At 42.8% G+C, this 18,825-nt stretch overlaps 1 protein-coding gene across 1 annotated transcript in view; it reads left to right on the forward strand.

Annotated features, from left to right (window-relative positions):
* ADAMTS17 (ADAM metallopeptidase with thrombospondin type 1 motif 17) overlaps nucleotides 1–18,825 on the forward strand; it is a 389,768-nt gene that overhangs the window by 42,449 nt on the left and 328,494 nt on the right. Inside the window, exon 4 of the mRNA XM_038746936.1 lies at nucleotides 8,587–8,759. Within this exon, the coding sequence (XP_038602864.1) occupies nucleotides 8,587–8,759 (173 nt within the window). The remainder of the gene's footprint in view (nucleotides 1–8,586; nucleotides 8,760–18,825) is intronic.

Raw genomic sequence — 18,825 nt, forward strand, 5'->3', positions numbered from 1 at the left:
CCATGCCTCAGGATGTAAATGGCTTTGACTCTGGAAGGAAATTATTTTAAAAATTCATATTTGATAGCCAACATCATGTTTCTCGCCCTTGACATTTTCCAAAAAAGGACATTGTTTTCCGAGAAGTCACACTTTGAGGAGCTGCCTCAAAGTTCACCTTGTGTTTGTTACTAATGCTCTGTATTTAAGATGGTACCAATCATCGGTGTTTATTGGGTGTTTACCGGGTGCAGAGCACTGTACTATCTTTGAGGCTTCTTAGTTCAAGGGTTTCCAAATCATTTTCCTGTAAGTGATGTCAAAACTCTGGTAAATAAAACAGAGCAAGCTGCTCATTTAAGATTGGGGGTTGAAATCACAGGGTGATCACAGGGTGTGTGCATACATAGACTCAAATTATAAATATAATGCTTTGTTAGTGAAACCAAATATTTAGGAAGCAGCTGCTGCTTTGCTTTATTGGTTGGTTTTCATTTCACAGTTCAACTCTTGAAGCCTGTATTCCTAAGGAACTTTTCATTATGGCACCTGTACGTGCACCTACATTCTCATCAGGCTCACAAATTCAACTTCCAAATGTAAGCTTTGACCGCTAAACTGCAACCAAAAATAGACTTTTGTGGAGGCAGAAATATGGATTTTCCAGTGTGGAGTTTGTTACAAGAGACTTCGCAGCACAGTTACTGAATAACTGAAGGCTCTCAGCTTCCTGAGACATCAGTGTTGTCTGTAAGGATTCCAAGTTGTATTCTCACGATGGAGAAGCCATTAGTTGTGGAGAGTAAGGGGAATTCATCACGTTGTCCTTTGATCTGTGGCAACCCACAGATCAAAGAACAGTGTTAGGTCAGTGTCTCCCAGACCTGGGAAAGCAGAATGATAGGTAGGCCAGAGAAAGAGAAGCCTAGTGATCAAAACTCCAGACCAGGCTTCTAGGATCTCTAGACTTTTCATGGAAAAAATGTACAGGCAGCTTGTTAGGGAAAACTTTGCCCTGAAAACCCAAATTGTGGATATTTAATATAGACCCAGGACAAACTCAACACATATTCATCAGGTTTCCATGCAGATATATGGAGAAATATTGGATTAGAAGAATGAGGGGAGGATATATGTTCTGTATCCAGCATAGAGGCAAAGGCTGAGAAATAGGCAAGAGTCCAGGTTTCTGAGATTCTAGGAAGTTTAATGTAATGACAAGTGTCTAAAACACAGCAATTTAATAGGTTTTATTTGTTAAATGCTTGCAAAACTTTGAACACAGAATTTACAGCAGTTGAAAGGGAAACTGATTTTTCAAGCAGTATTTAGTCAGAGCACTTATGAAAAATGACTCCCTTATGCGTTCTGTCCTACTACAACCCAGTCTGCTCATTTCATTCCTCTAATGCCAACTTACTCGCTGTACCCTTTAAGTACTTGATTTCACCCCATCCACAGCCCCACAGGCCTTATGTACCTTTCTGTAATTTATTTATTGTAATGTCTGCTGCCATCTCTAGACTACAAGCTCTCTGTGGGCAGGGAATGTGTCTACCTGATCTATTGTATCGTATTCCCCGAAATGCTTAGTGCAGTGTTCTGCATAGAATAAATGCTCAAGAAGTATAATTAATTGATTCTTAATTCCAGTTCACTATAGTACTAACCTATAGCTCCTCTCCTTGCTGAAGTAAGTTTAGAGGTGGGAATTGCCTATCTCAAGCAAACATGGATGGTCAGCCCTGAAAGTTGATTTTCCAAATATGTTGATATCTAGAGGTATTTTGTGAGTTTGTGGAGGTAACTAGTATAGTTTATCAGATGGTCCCAGACAACTGCCTCCCCAACTATGGGTTATTTTGCTTCCTGCCTCTTCTGCCTTTTGTTCCAAACTTTTTTTTTAATATCTGTTAAATGCTTAGTATATTCCAGGCACTGTAATCAGGCTGGAGATGGTTCATGGCCCATGTGGGACTTGGTCTTAATCCCCATTTTTCACATGAGGCATCTGAAGCACAGAGCAGTTGAGCAACTTGCCCAAGATCGCACAGCAGGCAAGTTGTAGAGCTAGGATTAAAACCCAGATCCTTCTGATTCTCAGGTCCATTCTCTCTTCACTAGGCCACAATGCTTCTCTAGATCACATTCTAGTGGAGAGGGAGAACCAGATAGAAAGAGAGGGGGATCTTAATCAAGCAAGAAGCTCCGAGTGGGTGGTATGACTTGGCATCACCCCCAGATCAGTCTAGTTTATCGTGAAGGGCTGAGGCTTCCACTTTAGACCTCAGGGGAGAGACAGCACACATTTGAGAGGGTAGAGAGAAGTAAAGCCAATTCCTTTCTCTGCTGCCCCAGCACTCCCTGGCTCATCCAAAGCCTGGAGTGAATGGAATATTGACCCCTGGCCTTTAGCATCAATCAATAATGTTTTTGGAGCACTTCCTCTGTGCAGAGCACTGTACTAAATGTTTGGGAGAGTACAGTATAACAGAGTCGGTAGACACATTCCCTGATTACAACAAACTTATGAGAAGGAGACAGACATTGAGATAAATTACGGACATGTATATAAGTGCTGCCGGGCTGAAGGTGGAGTGAATAAATCTGAGTGCAACTAACTTGTCCATCTTTCCTCCAGGTCCTCTTAGCCTTTCCTAGGCATTATATGGTACTGTATTTGCAGCTCCAAAAGACCACATAGAATTTGTGGATTTATTCATTCAATCATATTTATTGAGTGCTTACTGTGTGCATAGCACTGTACTAAGCGCTTGGGAAGTACAAATTGGCAACATATAGAGATGGTCCCTACCCAACAATAGGCTCACAGTCTAGAAGGGGGAGACAGACAACAAAACAAAACATGTGGACAGAAGTCAAGTCATCAGAATAAATAGAAGTAAAGCTAGATGTACATCATTAACAAAATAAATAGAACAGTAAATATGTACAAGTAAAATAGAGTAATAAAACTGTACAAACATATATACAGGTGCTGTGGGGAGGGGAAGGAGGTAGGGCTGGGGGGGATGGGGAGAGGGAAAGGAAGGAGGGGGCTGGATTCTGATGCTAAATAGGTCCCATTTGAGATACTGGTGTAGTAGTTGCTGCTGTATTAAGCTCTTATTGATTGCAGAACACTGTACTTAGTGCTGGGAAAAATAGACAAGAAAGATTTGGGCATGCCCCTGGCCCTCTGGAAACTCCCAATACAAAAATAAGGTGGTCTGATTAAAGATACAGTAAGGAAGTTGAAGTCGTATAAATACAAAATAATGTAAAAGACAATATACAATACAGAGTCCAAGTCTGATGGTATTGGAGACTTGTGGGTGCCTCAAGGTGCTGCCAAACAGGTCATCGAGAGTCCTCTTGAATCCAAAGACTCCCTAGGTTCTAGAACTGTGGAGACTGTGTTCTGCTGCTGCTCAAATCCCCCTATCTCACACATGCAGAAATGTGTACATCAAGCCATCACCTCTTCTTTAATCCTCCTGTTTTGTCCAGATCTTTATTTTCTCTTTTTCTGTGCCCTTTCCTCACTTCACTTTAATTCTTCCATTGCCCACCCATCACCTGAGAGTGAAAACTTTAAAAATATAAATGGAAAAAAGCAGAGTGGAGGTAGAGAAGCACTTCATATTTACTTGTTGAGACTGATTGTGAAAGATCAATGATCATTTGGAACTGAGGAGAAAACTTTGACTAGTGGAGAGTGAGGAAGGCATTAGGGAAGAAGACCTCCCTTGGCCTGCGGGGAGGAGGAATCTGACCTGTTCTTTGGAAGGGAGTGGGGAGGGAGGAAAGGTTTGAAAAGGCTGTCTGTGCTTGAATCTTGGACAAGTGATCTGGATATTTGAACAGGACAGTGATCACATTTGTCAGCTATTGGAGTCTTGGTTTTATTTTAAGGAACTCCTCCAACCTTCAAAGAGTATATCCTCTACATACAACACCTGTGTGCTGAGCACTGTACTGTGTACTTGGGAGAACACAATAGAATAAGTATATAATGTCCTCATTCTCAAGGAGTTTACAGTCTAGCTGGGGAGGCAAGCACCAAAATTACCAATAGGATTTTATGATTTTATTGATCTATCTACCTTGCTTCCTTTATGAAAACACTTAATGTTTGAAAATGAAGTAATAGTATTCTTAAAAGATCATCCAGATTTAAGTAGAGCTGTTTTCCAATTTAAATGTCCTAATCCATTCAACCTGCTTGCTTTCATGAGTGTGATGCAAACTGAAGTAGATGGAGAAAGATTTTTAGGGAGGAAAGTGTTAACACCAGAGAGGACTTGGTTTACTGAGCTTCATGGCTACCCTGGTCCTGGATGAAGTCACTTTCCAGTGGGGTGGCACTTAGCAGCGGGAGGCCAAGTCCTGGCAGCCGCAATTAAAATGTCGGGTTCATTTCTGAATGGAATAAATCTGACCTGCACATCCCGACATCCTCATTAAAGCGATAACCCAGAAAGCAGCAGCTAAGAGGAGCAAGTCGCCATTGACCTTCAGGGAGAACACAGAAGTCCATTCACCACTGTCAGATGAGGTCGTATCCATTAGCTGGCACAGGAAGAATGAGATTTTCCTACACTCCAGTGTTCACACCCAGACAGTTTGGATTCATTTGTAGGCATTAGGGAAGGGATATAAATCACTTCCAAAATATGGCTTTCCTGGGTGGCCAGCCAATACCTACGACAATTTCTTTGACTGTGCAGCTGCTGCAAGTTCCCTTTCAGACCAGCACAATGTATCTCCTGGCACTGGATGTCAATGCTACGTGACTCCCCAATTCAGAACGTTCTTGTCCAAACGTTCTGGAGTATGGGTGGTTTTGAACTTCTGCAAACTGTGGCATTTCCTCTGGCACATGTTATTTTAAAAACAAGTTTTTCTAACTCAACAGGAAAGAGGCTGTTCTGCACAAATCATTGCCCAGCTGAAGTCGCCTCTGCATCGCCCGCCTACCATGTCCCTGAGCCTGTTAACACTCTGGGTGGGGGACAGCATCCATTCTGTTGGGGGCAGTAGTCCTTCAAGGCGAAACCTGATTCTCCCTATAAAACATTTCATAAGACTATTTCTTTCAGACTATGTCCTGTTGCATTCATGAGGCACTTAGGGTTAAACGGGTTGTCATCTTGATAGTCAAATTGGTCACTTTACTCACCTTCCTTGGGATTTTGATATAGATATCCTCGGCTGGAATCAACTAAGAATTAGGGCTAGTGTTCACAGGGCCTGAAATGCCTTTCAGGATCCCCTTTGAAGTTGCTTTTGGACTAGGGTGTCATATGACTGTGCTCTATTGTTTAGCTCAAAGTGTTTCTTTGCTCCTGTTTTGGGCCCTACCATCTAGGTGAAAGAGGAAGAAAATAATTCCTGTGATCAAATAATCCTTGACTTCTGTAGACAGTCTGTTTGCTCTGCAGCTCCTCACAGACTATAGTAAATGCCCAACTTCCCAGCAATGATTCACACATGTCTGTAATAATGAAACAAGTCAAGGTCCCCCTTTTAAATGTGGCCCCTTGGTGCATCTGTTAGGGTTTGTTGAAATAATGTTTCCCATTTACAAGTTGGGGAGAGGCTAGGAGAGGGGTAAGAGTGAATACGCAGGAACTGGATTCATTATAAGCTCGGCAGTGTATTCATGGTGTTCTCTGCTCTTCCCCCACAGCTGGAGGAAGTGGGAAATTGCCAGAAAAATCTGTGGAGAATGATTTTTGGCATCTCCTGAACCTCACTCAAACCCTTATGTTAGGACCTTAAATGGAGAATCTGTGAAATTCTTAGCTTAGCCAAATGGGTGTTCTCCACCTTACTCATTACTTCCCTAGCTACATTTATCAAACACTACAGCAAAGTCTGTTTCTGCTGCTCAAGAAAGATAAAAATTTAATGGTTATTTTCTCAGTTTGAAGCGGGGGGGGGGGGAATTAAATTTGATATGGCAGTTGATGCCTCAGGCACAAAAGCACACAGAGAATTATTGGGATAGTTGCTTGACAACAAGGAAAGGGGGGAGAGTTGGATAACAACAGGGAGTGTAGGGGTGGGAAACATGAAGGGGAAGCGTATGAGAATGAGAGTACATGTATTAAAAAGACAGTGAATGTATGAAGCAACAGAAGCACCCGTGGTGGACCTTTAAGCAATTTAGGATAATTCTGAGTTGACAATCAAAATTAAAGGTAATTCAGCAGAGGGAACTGGACTATGGGTGGCTTGTATGTTTCAGCTGTGTAATGTGGGATCATTCAAACTGAATTATCTTGAAGAGCTAGTAAATACTGTGGCAAAAACACCAACACAGAGTCCACATTGTAAACTGAGAACTGCAGTCAGCAAAACACATTTTTTTTTCTCAGCAAGAATACAAAATCATTTGATCAAACCCAGTTCTTTCATGGAAAAAGCAGAAACTTGTATTTCTAGGTTTTATTGTGCTATGTAGCCAGCCTCATTTGTGGCAGACCGAAATTTCACTGGCTTTCACCCTCAGAAATAGCCCTGCTGGTAAGAAACCTTGACAGACACATCAATGGACTTTTTCTCTTTGAATGCAAATTAACTTGCAATTCAAAAGACCGTTTTTCTAGTGTATGGGGTTTGAAAAAACAGAAGCTGTCTATAACACTTGTGGGAAGAACTGAGTTTTTATGAATTTACGATTTTTACTTTTATTGTTATTATTGAGCTGCATAATGTCCTAGTGGAAAGAACACTGAACTGGGATTCAGGAGATAAGCTTTCAAATTCTGGCTCCACTTCTTGCCTTCTGTATGACCGTGGGCAAGTCACTTAACTAATATGTGCCTCTGTTCCCTCATCTGTGAAATGGGGTTAAAATGCCCGTTCTACCTCTTAAACTACAAGCCCCTTGAGGCAGAGGGACTCTACCCAATTGGCGTATCTCATATTTATTCAATGATATTTATTCAGTGCTTACTGTGTGCAGAGCACTGTATTAAGTGCTTGAAAAGTACAATTCAACAATAGCGAGAGACAATCCCTGACCATACCCCTGTAAGTATAGCCTTTACACTCTAGAAGGGGAGACAAACATCAAAACAAGTAAAGAGGCATCAATATAAATAAATAGAATTACAGAGATATACACATCAAAACAAGTAAACAGGCATTGTATAAATAAATGGAATTATTGATGTGTACATATATACACAAGTCTTGTGAGGTGTGGGGGCAGGGTACAGCATAGGGAGTGAGTTACAGCAACGCAGAGGGGGAGGGGAGCTGAGGAAAATGCTGATATGGTCCAATACCATGGCGCTGAAGCGGCACAGAGATTCATCCTTACAGTTATGAACATGGTATGTCTTCTAACCTCATTCTTTATTTTGGTGGCTTAATAATAATAATGATATTTTTAAGCAGTTACTATGTGCCAGGCACCGTACTAAGCGCTGGGATGGATAAAGCAAATTGGGTTGGACACAGTCCATGTCCCACGTGGGGCTCACAGTCTCCTAAGCATTTACCACACAGTTGGCGCTCAAAAATGCTATTGATTAGTCCTCTGATCCCTTCTTCCATATTGGCTTGTTTGACTTCATGAGAAAACATGACTCCAGTCCTTGGTGACTATGATGGGGCATAGAATTCTGGATTGTCTAGACTCCCTTGGGCTCTGCTTTGGCTAGCCAAAATCCTTTCCTCTGGAGCTTTTCTTGAGGATTGATGCCTCAGCTGTTTGGGGTTAAATGAGTGTGAATCTCAAATTTCTTCCTTCATCTTTAGCAAACACTTCACTAATGTATCTCTCTCCTCATTATATTTTTGTCCCCAATTTTTTCTTATTCCCAATTTTTTCTTATTCATTCATTCAATCATTTATTGAGTGCTTACTGTGTGCAGAGCACTGTACTAAGTGCTTGGGAAGTACAAGTTGGCAACATACAGAGATGGTCCTTACCCAACAACAGTCTCACAATCTTATATTCTGGTCTCCTCAAAAAATGGATGTATGGTTCTGGCCAACTTTATTACTGACTCACAGGAATTCTGTGCAGGCACATGAACTCTTTTGGCTAAAAACACTAGAAACTCAGAGACTCTTCTCCAGAAACATCGTTCAGGGTTGTGTGTCACACAACAGTCAATGTCTTCGTTGAATATTTAGATCTGCCAAACTCTTGTTCTCATCTTGGGGATTAATTCTCTCCCCTTCCTGTCACTCATGTTCTTTCTTCTTCAGCAGGCCTTCTGGTGTTACTCCTTGATCCACTAAGATGATACCCCCCTACCCCAACCTTCTTCCTGCTCTTTTTTCTTTTGAACACAATTTATAAGCACAAATTCTATTTTTGCAACTGTTTTGGTGGTATGCATATGTGGACTTTCATGTTCAATCCATGTAAATTGACTTTCATTTTTTTTCCTCTATCTTTTCCTCTCTCAATTGGCTTCATTATTGTAGAACTCATACTGGACTTTATTGTAATTTAGATATTAGATCTCTTGGGAAGATAAGCAGAAGCCCAGTAGAAAATCATTTATAGTTTATTTCTGCCTCTTCTCTAATTTTGCCTTGGCTTTTTGGAAAGTGCCTTGAGTATCTACTTTCTTTTCTAGAAAAAAAGAAGCAAAAGAAGACTAAATCTACTAGTGACTGGAGGGAGAGAAGAAATGCCATTAGACTTACTAATGAGTACACTGTGGAAACCCTGGTTGTGGCTGATGCTGATATGGTCCAATACCATGGCGCTGAAGCGGCACAGAGATTCATCCTTACAGTTATGAACATGGTATGTCTTCTAACCTCATTCTTTATTTTGGTGGCTTAATAATAATAATGATATTTTTAAGCAGTTACTATGTGCCAGGCACCGTTCTAAGCGCTGGGATGGATAAAGCAAATTGGGTTGGACACAGTCCATGTCCCACGTGGGGCTCACAGTCTCACCCATTTTCCAGATGATGCAAATGAGGCCCAGAGACGTGCAGTGACTTTCCCAAGGTCACGCAGCAGACAAGTGGCGGAGCTGGGATTAGAACCCATGACCTTTTGACTCCCAGGCCCGTGCTCTATCCATTGTGCCATTCTGGTCATTCCCAAATCTGTTTTCTCCTCTTAGCTATCTCATCCAGTGCTTAGTATAGTGCCTGGCACATAGTAAGAGCTTAACAAATACCACAGTCATTATTATCATCAGTTATCTATGCAGTGGGTCTGCCACATTCAGTGCTCTCCCTGGCATCAAGAGTGGATCACTTTAGCTATTGGCAACAGCCTATACCCCAGTAGTCTTTAAGGCCCTGTCCTGGAGCTTCAAGTTTTGAGCAGTGAGGAGGGGGTTAGAACTTTGGTGGAAGGGTGAAAGATCGCAAAATAAAAACTTTCATATTAATACAAGGTACTTGTGCATACTCTCCAGTTGTAGTTTGGGCTCTGTACAACCTGAGCCCATTGCCACCATAGTTTTCAGGTGGCAGTAAGGTGATAGATGTGAATCTCACAAGCCTCACAACTGCAGATGCAAAATGGGATTTAAAAAAACAGCAACAAAAAAGCTAAGGAATAATCATAGTAATAATGACTTTTGCCTAAGTGCTTATTATATGTTAAACACTGTTCTAAGTTCTGGGGTAGATGCAAGATCATCAGGTTGGACACAGTCCCTGTCCCACTTAGAGCTCACTGTTTCAATCTCCATTTTACAGATGAGGTAACTGAGGCACAGAGAAGTGAAGTGACTTACCTAGGGTCACACAGACAAGTGGCAGAGCCAAGATTAGAACCCATATCCTTCTGACTCTGTGCTCTTATCCACTAGGCCATTCTGCTTCCATGTGCCTAATTCCTGGTGGTTATTCCTTTCCCACTCTCCTCTCTATCCTTACATTCACCATCCTGGTTCAACTCCTCCTCACCTTTTAATAGTAGTAGTAATAGTTGTTGTTGAGCATCCACTTGGTGCAGTGCACTGAAGTGTGGCAATAAGCTTTGTAATGATTTTCCTGTCCATTGGGCCAATTGAGCTAACTCCCCCCGCCTCTCCCAGTCCCACAATACTTAGGTACATATCTGTAATTTATTTGTATTGCTGTCTGTCTCCCCCATCGCAGATGGTAAGCTCATTGTGGGCAGGGAAATGTGTCTGTTGTTGTTTTGTACTCTCCCAAACGCATAGTACAGTGCTCTGCACCGAGTAAGTGTTCAATAAATATGATTGAATGAATACCAAAAGGGAATCCCCTTGCAGTCATCAGGATGTAGGGAGAGAGTGTTTCATAATAGCCATCCTTTCACTCCTCTCTTCCCTTTACTTCTACTGCAGCCCAGACTTAGGGGAGGAGTGACCAGGTGGAAAGAGAACTGGAGAGAAGGGCATGTACACATTCCAGGAAAGCGATGAAGTTTGATCTGGAACCTCAGGTCACCTGACCCCACTAGTTTTGAACATGCCAGGAGCTCCTTATTTCTGCGTAGATTGACCCTTCCATAATGCTGGGTCCCTAGGCTATGACTACAATTTTGGCAGTATTAGGTATTTTGTGTGTGTATATTTATCCACACACATGGAAATAGTAAACTTATTCTGGATAAAAGTTCACCATATCATGTGAAGTGCAGGAATGAGCTTCTACATCAAGGCTGCTCAGTATAATTTAGAGGACAAAGTTCTTATGTATTTTATCCCTGGTTGCATCCTAACCAGTTGCATAGAATGCCATTCCTTCAAGTCATCATTCCAGTGTGAAGTGGCAACCATAAAGGTCAAGTCATAGGCAAAGCCTCATTTGTTTTTTGAAGAGCTGACGGCTGCTTTCTGAATGGCATTTTAGGAAGATGGTCTGTATGGCTGAGTATAGAATAGGCTTAAGAAAATGGAGACAAGAGACCTGTAAGGAGACTGATACAGTGAGACCTAAACCAGGATGTGAAAGTAAGCATTGAGAGGACAGTGGGACAAGAAAAAAAAACAAAACAGCAAGAATTAGGCACAGATTAATATGCAAGGTAATGTGGGACCAAGAAGAGTATTGTGTAACACCAAAGTTGTGAGCTTCTCAAACAGGAAGGATGCAGGTATTGTCCCTTGAAATGGATAAGTGAGGGAAAGATGAGTTGAGCTTTTGCTATGTTGAGTTTAAGGTGCTCTTGAACCATCCATATGGTGATGTCCTGGAAGCAGAAGGAAATGCAGGATTGTAAAGAGGGGTAACACTGTTCATCCAAGTCTTAAGCTCTTTCTCTCTCCTTAGAGATAGAATACAGGTCTGCATAGACCCAGTAATGGCATTGCTTATGCTCTCTTTAACTCTTTTTAGGAAGCAACTACACTATTTTCCTATTAATACAGAAGTTATGATCTCAATGAACTAGGAAAACTAGATTTTCATATGCACACAACCACTTCTTTTCAACACTGTAGCAATGTTGAAAAGCTAGGCTTCCCCCCCCACCCCCACCCCGTGGTATTTTCTAAGCACCAGATATGTGCCAGGCACTATACTAAGTGCTGGAGTAGATACGACCTAATCACATTGGGCAGAGTCTGTGTCCCACAGGGTGCTCCCATCTTAATCCCCACTTTACAGATGAGGGAACTGAGGCACAGAGAATTCAAGTCAAGCCCAAGGTCACACAGCAAACAAGTGACAGAGCCAAAATCAGAACACAGGTCCTTCTGACTCCTAGCCTGTGTCCTATCCATTCGGCTGTGCTGCTTCCCAGGCTTGCACTGTCAGAAGAATGATCCCTAATTCCTTAATGGCTTCTATCCAGAAGATATAGTAAAAACAATATGGTAATGAAATGGTTGTTTTCAGGAAGTGATTTGTTTTAATATAACATTAGGATATTGAATTTTTCTGTCTTTGGTGTTAATAAGCTCTGAGATATCCCTCAGTTTAAGAGTATTTTAGCACTGTTTCCTTAAAAAGCTTTGTTATTTCATTTGCACAAATAAAATATTTCAAATTTCCACACTACAATCTACCAAAATATTCTAAAGGAAGAACAATAGAACTGTTGTGGTCTTAAGGTCCTTTCATTAGCAAGTGGTATTTCTACTACTCTCTAATCAAAAATTATTAAAGTTGTCATTTCTGCCCCAGAGCACAAGCCTCCAAATGAGCCAATTCACCGTAATACATGTATCTGCAACAACTGATAATTCAAATGAAAAAGCCTGGTGCCCACCCATAGCACAAGTCTTGTTTCCATTATTAACAAAATATCAGAGAGATCTACAGTGCTAAAGACTTGTGCAGTGCAGGACAATCTAGTCTGATAGTTCCAGCAAGCGAGGGGTGGGGAATATGGGCAAGTCACTTAACTTTTTGTACCTCAGCTTCCTCAACTGTAAAATGGGTATTAAATACTTGTTCTCCCTCCTATGTAGTCGATGAGCCCCATGCAGGACAGGGACTATGTCTGACCTAATTAACTTGTACCTACCCCAGCACAGTGTTTGACATATAGTGAGTGCTTAAGAACCATTAAACAATTAAATAACCAAAACCCACTGCCCAGGCCATCTGGGGAGAGGAAGATCTAAAGGCAGGGGTATGGGCATTTGGGAGAGGACAAGACAGGGCACAGCTTGGCTTGAGGATCCCCTGAGATCCCATAGAATCCACAGGATCCTTAAACTGCACAATCCCCTGCGCAAGGACACCGATCCAACTTCACACATTATTTCACCACTCACTCTCCACTGGTACCTTCCCCTCTGCCTTCAAACATGCCCATGTCTCTCCCATCCTAAAAAAACCCTCTCTTGACCCCACCTCACCTTCTAGTTATCGTCCCATATCCCTCCTACCATTCCTTTCCAAACTCCTTGAACGAGTTGTCTACACGCGCTGCCTAGAATTCCTCAACAACAACTCTCTCCTCGAACCCCTCCAGTCTGGCTTCCGTCCCCTTCATTCCACGGAAACTGCCCTCTCAAAGGTCACCAATGACCTCCTGCTTGCCAAATCCAATGGCTCATACTCTGTCCTAATCCTCCTTGACCTCTCAGCTGCCTTTGACACTGTGGACCACCCCCTTCTCCTCAACACGCTATCTGACCTTGGCTTCACAGACTCCGTCCTCTCCTGGTTCTCCTCTTATCTCTCCGGTCGTTCTTTCTCAGTCTCTTTTGCAGGCTCCTCCTCCCCCTCCCATCCTCTTACTGTGGGGGTTCCCCAAGGTTCAGTGCTTGGTCCCCTTCTGTTCTCAATCTACATGCACTCCCTTGGTGACCTCATTCGCTCCCACGGCTTCAACTATCATCTCTACGCTGGTGACACCCAGATCTACATCTCTGCCCCTGCTCTCTCCCCCTCTCTCCAGGCTCGCATCTCCTCCTGCCTTCAGGACATCTCCATCTGGATGTCTGCCCGCCACCTAAAGCTCAACATGTCGAAGACTGAACTCCTTGTCTTCCCTCCCAAACCTTGTCCTCTCCCTGACTTTCCCATCTCTGTTGACGGCACTACCATCCTTCCCGTCTCACAAGCCCGCAACCTTGGTGTCATCCTCGACTCTGCTCTCTCATTCACCCCTCACATCCAAGCCGTCACCAAAACCTGCCGGTCTCAGCTCCGCAACATTGCCAAGATCCGCCCTTTCCTCTCCATCCAAACCGCTACCCTGCTCATTCAAGCTCTCATCCTATCCCATCTGGACTACTGCATCAGCCTTCTCTCTGATCTCCCATCCTCGTGTCTCTCTCCACTTCAATCCATACTTCATGCTGCTGCCCGGATTATCTTTGTCCAGAAACGCTCTGGGCATATTACTCCCCTCCTCAAAAATCTCCAGTGGCTACCAGTCAATCTGCACATCAGGCAGAAACTCCTCACCCTGGGCTTCAAGGCTCTCCATCACCTCGCCCCCTCCTACCTCACCTCCCTTCTCTCCTTCTACAGCCCAGCCCGCACCATGGTCTGGAATGCCCTCCCTCCGCACATCCGCCAAGCTAGCTCTCTGCCTCCCTTCAAAGCCCTACTGAGAGCTCACCTCCTCCAGGAGGCCTTCCCAGACTGAGCCCCCCATTCCTCTCCCCCTCCCCATCCCCCCGCCCTACCTCCTTCCCCTCCCCACAGCACCTGTATATATGTTTGTACAGATTTATTACTCTATTTTACTTGTACATATTTACTATTTTATTTATTTTATTTTGTTAATATGTTTGGTTTTGTTGTCTGTCTCCCCCTTCTAGACTGTGAACCCACTGTTGGGTAGGGACCTTCTCTATATGTTGCCAACTTGTACTTCCCAAGCGCTTAGCACAGTGCTATGCACACAGTAAGCGCTCCATAAATACGATTGAATGAATGAAATGAATGAAGTAATTGCAGTTCTTGGTTCACATGGTGGCAGTGGCAACATAAGTGTAGAATTCCCTTCATGCTTGCTGAGAGCACAAGCCCTAAGTGATTAAAATGTCTGGCCTGCCTCTCTCTTCCCTCCTCTGGAGACCTGTTAATTCAGGTTGAGTATGAGACAGGTCCCATAGTTTCTACCTGTGTAGGATACTAATACAACCCATTTCTATCCTAAAACATACCCCGGCAGATATAACCCCTTTAGGATTGTGGAGAATAGGATGTGCTATTCTAACCCCATGGCAAGAGTCACAATTGAAGCCAAATGGGCATGACTCTTAAAGCATTTCTGGGTCTCCTATTCTCCAACTACGCCCACTCCTTTGAAGAACTCATTCACTCCTGTGGCTTCAACTACCATCTCTATGAGGATGACTGCTAAATCTACACCTTCAGCCCTGACCTCTCTCTCTAGTCTTTCATTTCCTCCTACCTTCAGGATGTCTCTATTTGGATGTCCCACCAACACCTCAAGCTTATAATGGCCAAAACAGAGCACATTATATCTTCCCACTCAAACCCTGTCCTCACCTTGTCTTTCTCACCACCTTAGACAATACTGCTATTCTATCTATCTCACAAGCCTGTAACCTTGAAGGTACCCTCAACTCCTCTCTCATTCAACCCACATATTCAATCTCTCACCAAATCCTGCCAGTTCTACCATCAGAAAATTGCTAAAATCTATCCTTTCCTCTCCATCCAAACTGCTGCCAGACTGACCCAAGCACTTGTTCTATCCCTCCTTTACTGCATCTGCCTCCTTGCTGACCTCCCTGCCTCCTGTCTCACCCAACTTCAGTCCATACTTTGTTCTGTTGCATGGATCATTTTTCAACAAAAACGTTCATTCATTCATTCATTCAATCGTATTTATTGAGCGCTTACTGTGTGCAGAGCACTGTACTAAGCGCTTGGGAGGTACAAGTTGTCAACGTATAGAGACGGTCCCTACCCAACAGCGGGCTCACAGTCTAGAAGGGGGAGACAGACAATAAAACAAAACATATTAATAAAATAAAATAAATAGAATAAATATGTACAAGTAAAATAGAGCAATAAATATGTACAAATATATATATATATATATATATATATATATATACATATATACAGGTGCTGTGGGGAGTGGAAGGAGGTTAGGCGGCGGGGATGGGAAGGGGGAGGAGGGGGAGGGGGAGGAGGGGGAGAGGAAGGAGGGAGCTCAGTCTGGGAAGGCCAGATGTGATGTGATTTTAGTGGGGCTTTGAAGATGGGCAGAGCAGTGGTCTGCTGGATATGAAGGGGGAAGGGAGTTTCTGGCTGGAGGGAGGATTTGGACAAGGTGTTGGCAGTGGGATAGATGAGAACAAGGTGCAAAGCAGGGTGGCGTTAGAGGGGAGAGGTGTGTGGGTTGGATTGTAGAGGGGAAGGGCTAATTGAGTGCCTTACAGCTGTGGCAAGGTATTTGATGTGAAGGTGGATGGGAAACCACTGGAGGTTCTTTGAGAAGTGAGAAGAAATGGACTGGACTTTTTAAAATAATAATAATATAACTGTGGCATTTGGTAAGTGCTTACTCTGTGCCAGGCACTGTATTAAGCACTGGGGTGGATACAAGGAAATGAGGTTGGACCCAATCCCTGTCCCATGTGGGGCTCAAAGTCTCCATCCCATTTTACAGATGAGGGAAATGAGGCCCAGAAAAGTGAAGTGACTTGTCCAAGGCCACACAACAGACAAGTGGTGGAGCTGGCATTAGAACCCATGACCTTCTGATTCCCAGGCCCATACTCTAACCACTAAACCTCACTACTCATTTTAGAGAACTAATTTTAGATCATTTTAGATGAATGATCTGGGCAGCAGACTGAAGTCAGGACTGGAGAGCCAGGAGGCAGGGAGGCCAGTGAGGAGACTGATGCAATAGTCAAGGCGGGATATGATGAATGCTTGGACAAGCAGTGTAGCAGATGGGATGGATGGAGGGGATGGGGTGGATTCTAGGGACATTTTGAAGGTAGAAAGGGCAAGATTTGGTGGCAAGCCGAATACGCAGGTAGAATAAGAGAGATGAGTCAAGTGAAGGGAAGGTCACATTGTATCCACTAAAACCAGGTCTGTATCTCCCCTCTCCTCAAGGACCTCCAATTGTTGCCCATTCAACTCCACAGCAGACAAAAACTCCTTACCATCAGCTTGCCCTCTCCTGCAGCCCAGCCCACACACAACTTTTCTAGCTCCAACTTGCTCACTGTGTCCCGATCTCATCTATCTCACCACAGACCCCTTTGCCATGTTCTCCCCCTAATCTGGAACTCTCTTTTCCTCCATATACGCCAGACCACTACTCTACCAAAGTTCAAAGCCTTATGGCAGCCACATCTTCTCCAAGAGGCCTTTCCCAATTAAGCCCTCTTTTCTTCAGCCCTTTCCTTTTTGCATCACCTATGCACTTGAATCTGTGACATTTGGGCATTTGATATTTGGCATATCCAACCCCACAGCCTGTATGTATATATAAATCGTGTGTTAAACTACTTTTGCATATCAATATTTGTCTCCCCCTCTAGACTGTAAACTCCTTGTGGGCAGGGAATATGTCTCCCAACTCCTGTATTGTACTCTCCCTAGCACTTAGTACAGTGCTCTGCACATTGAGAAGCAGCATGGCTCAGTGGAAAGAGCCCAGGCTTTGGAGTCAGAGGTCATGGGTTCAAATCCCGGCTCCCCCAACTGTCAGCTGTGTGACTTTGGGCAAGTCACTTAACTTCTCTGGGCCTCAGTCACCTCATCTGTAAAATGGGGAGTAAGACTGTGAGCCCCCTATGGGACAACCTGATCACCTTGTTACTTCCTCAGCACGTAGAACAGTACTTTGCACATAGTAAGTGCTTAATAAATGCCATTATTATTATTATAAATGTTCAGTAAATGCTTCTGTTGATGATGATGATTTTACCATCAACAGTATCCTGCCGAGGTAAGCAGCTGAATAAAAATATTCACCGAACACTTTTAATTCACCTCAAGATAGTTACTACTGTGATAGTGGTGTGTCTCATTGGAGATAAAATTCATAGAGTTTTTTTATACTTGGCAAGGTTTTAGGGCAAATCTGAATCAGAGAGGAAGAGACATAGGAATTTAAACATAATAATAATAAGGGTGGTATTTGTTAAGCACTTCCTATGTGCCAAGTGCTTCTTTATCTCTGCTCTAACTACAGGACAGCCTTATGCAAGGTAATAATGAATAACTTCAAATAAACCTGTTAGCATTTTTTATCTGGAGATGGAGCTATAGTAGTCTAGGAAAGATCATCAAATATAATTCAAAATCAGAATTCTTACCATCAGTTTTGATCACCCAAAGACTGCTATATGTATATAAAAAAGTGCTGTTGATGCTTGGAATAAATTGGTATTTTGTCTGAAAATTAACTTCTAAACTGAATGAGGAACCTGAGTAAATGATTGCCGTGTGTATAATCTTAGCTCTCTTGCAGCTGTTTTTAAGAGCCATGTCATTAAGGCAAAGCCCTTTTAAAGCAGCAAGCATAAACATGAAGTTAGCAATCCCTTAAATGTCATTAAAAGAAAAGTTTTCATGTGGGTCTTCAAGAATCAAACTGGTTTTCTGTGCTCAAATTCTTTTGGAATGTGAAGTCTGCTGCAGTAAATGGTAGCAGTACCCTTTCCAAACACATTTAGTGGCAAGCTTATGTAAACAACTATCTTACTTCAAAGGAAGAATGGGCTCCAGCCCAGCTCCATGTTTCATTTCGGTTTAGAGAGTGTGGGTGTGCAGATGGAGGAGGAAAACCTCTGCCTTCTCCATCCAAGGCCCCAATGAAGATTCTTGGAGAAATGAAAGGATATTAATATCCCGTTACAGCCCTCACCATTAGTTCCTTTTCCCCTTGTGGTTTATGAAAATGTTTTACACCAATTAAAACTTGTAAAAGTTGGTATGGAGTGTTTAATATCCAGTTTTATTGTGCTTTTACAGTTGTCGTGTAAGAGCTGCATTTTAGGTTGATGTTAGTGACCTAAGAGCGCTCTTTCAGAAAAGAAGGGATGACTTGATAAACTGGCATCCCTTTTCCATAAATGGCTTCTGAGTCTAGGGTCCTGTTAAATATATGTTGGTCTTGAAAATTAGTTCATCAGTTGACTCACTTTTGTGAATCATCAGAGACACCTGGTATGTGTGTGGATATGTAAATATTTATGAAACAGTTACAGCAAATTAAGTTTGTGAGAAATTACTTAATTTCTTCTTTTTGTTATTAAAGTTAGAACTTTGCCCACAAACTCAAGTCTTTCCAACTATTCCATTGTATCATCTGAGACAGCTTAATCAGTTTGTTAAATGCCTCTTCCTTCCTCTCTCCATCTCATAATACATGCCAACCATCCACACTTTCTGGTTATGTATGGTGGTATGTCTGCTGAGAGGAAACCATTGAACCTGGGAAAAGTGATTTTTTTTTTAATCCTCCCCTCA

Source organism: Tachyglossus aculeatus, chromosome 5 (genome assembly GCF_015852505.1).
Source record: "Tachyglossus aculeatus isolate mTacAcu1 chromosome 5, mTacAcu1.pri, whole genome shotgun sequence".
NCBI lineage: Eukaryota > Metazoa > Chordata > Mammalia > Monotremata > Tachyglossidae > Tachyglossus > Tachyglossus aculeatus.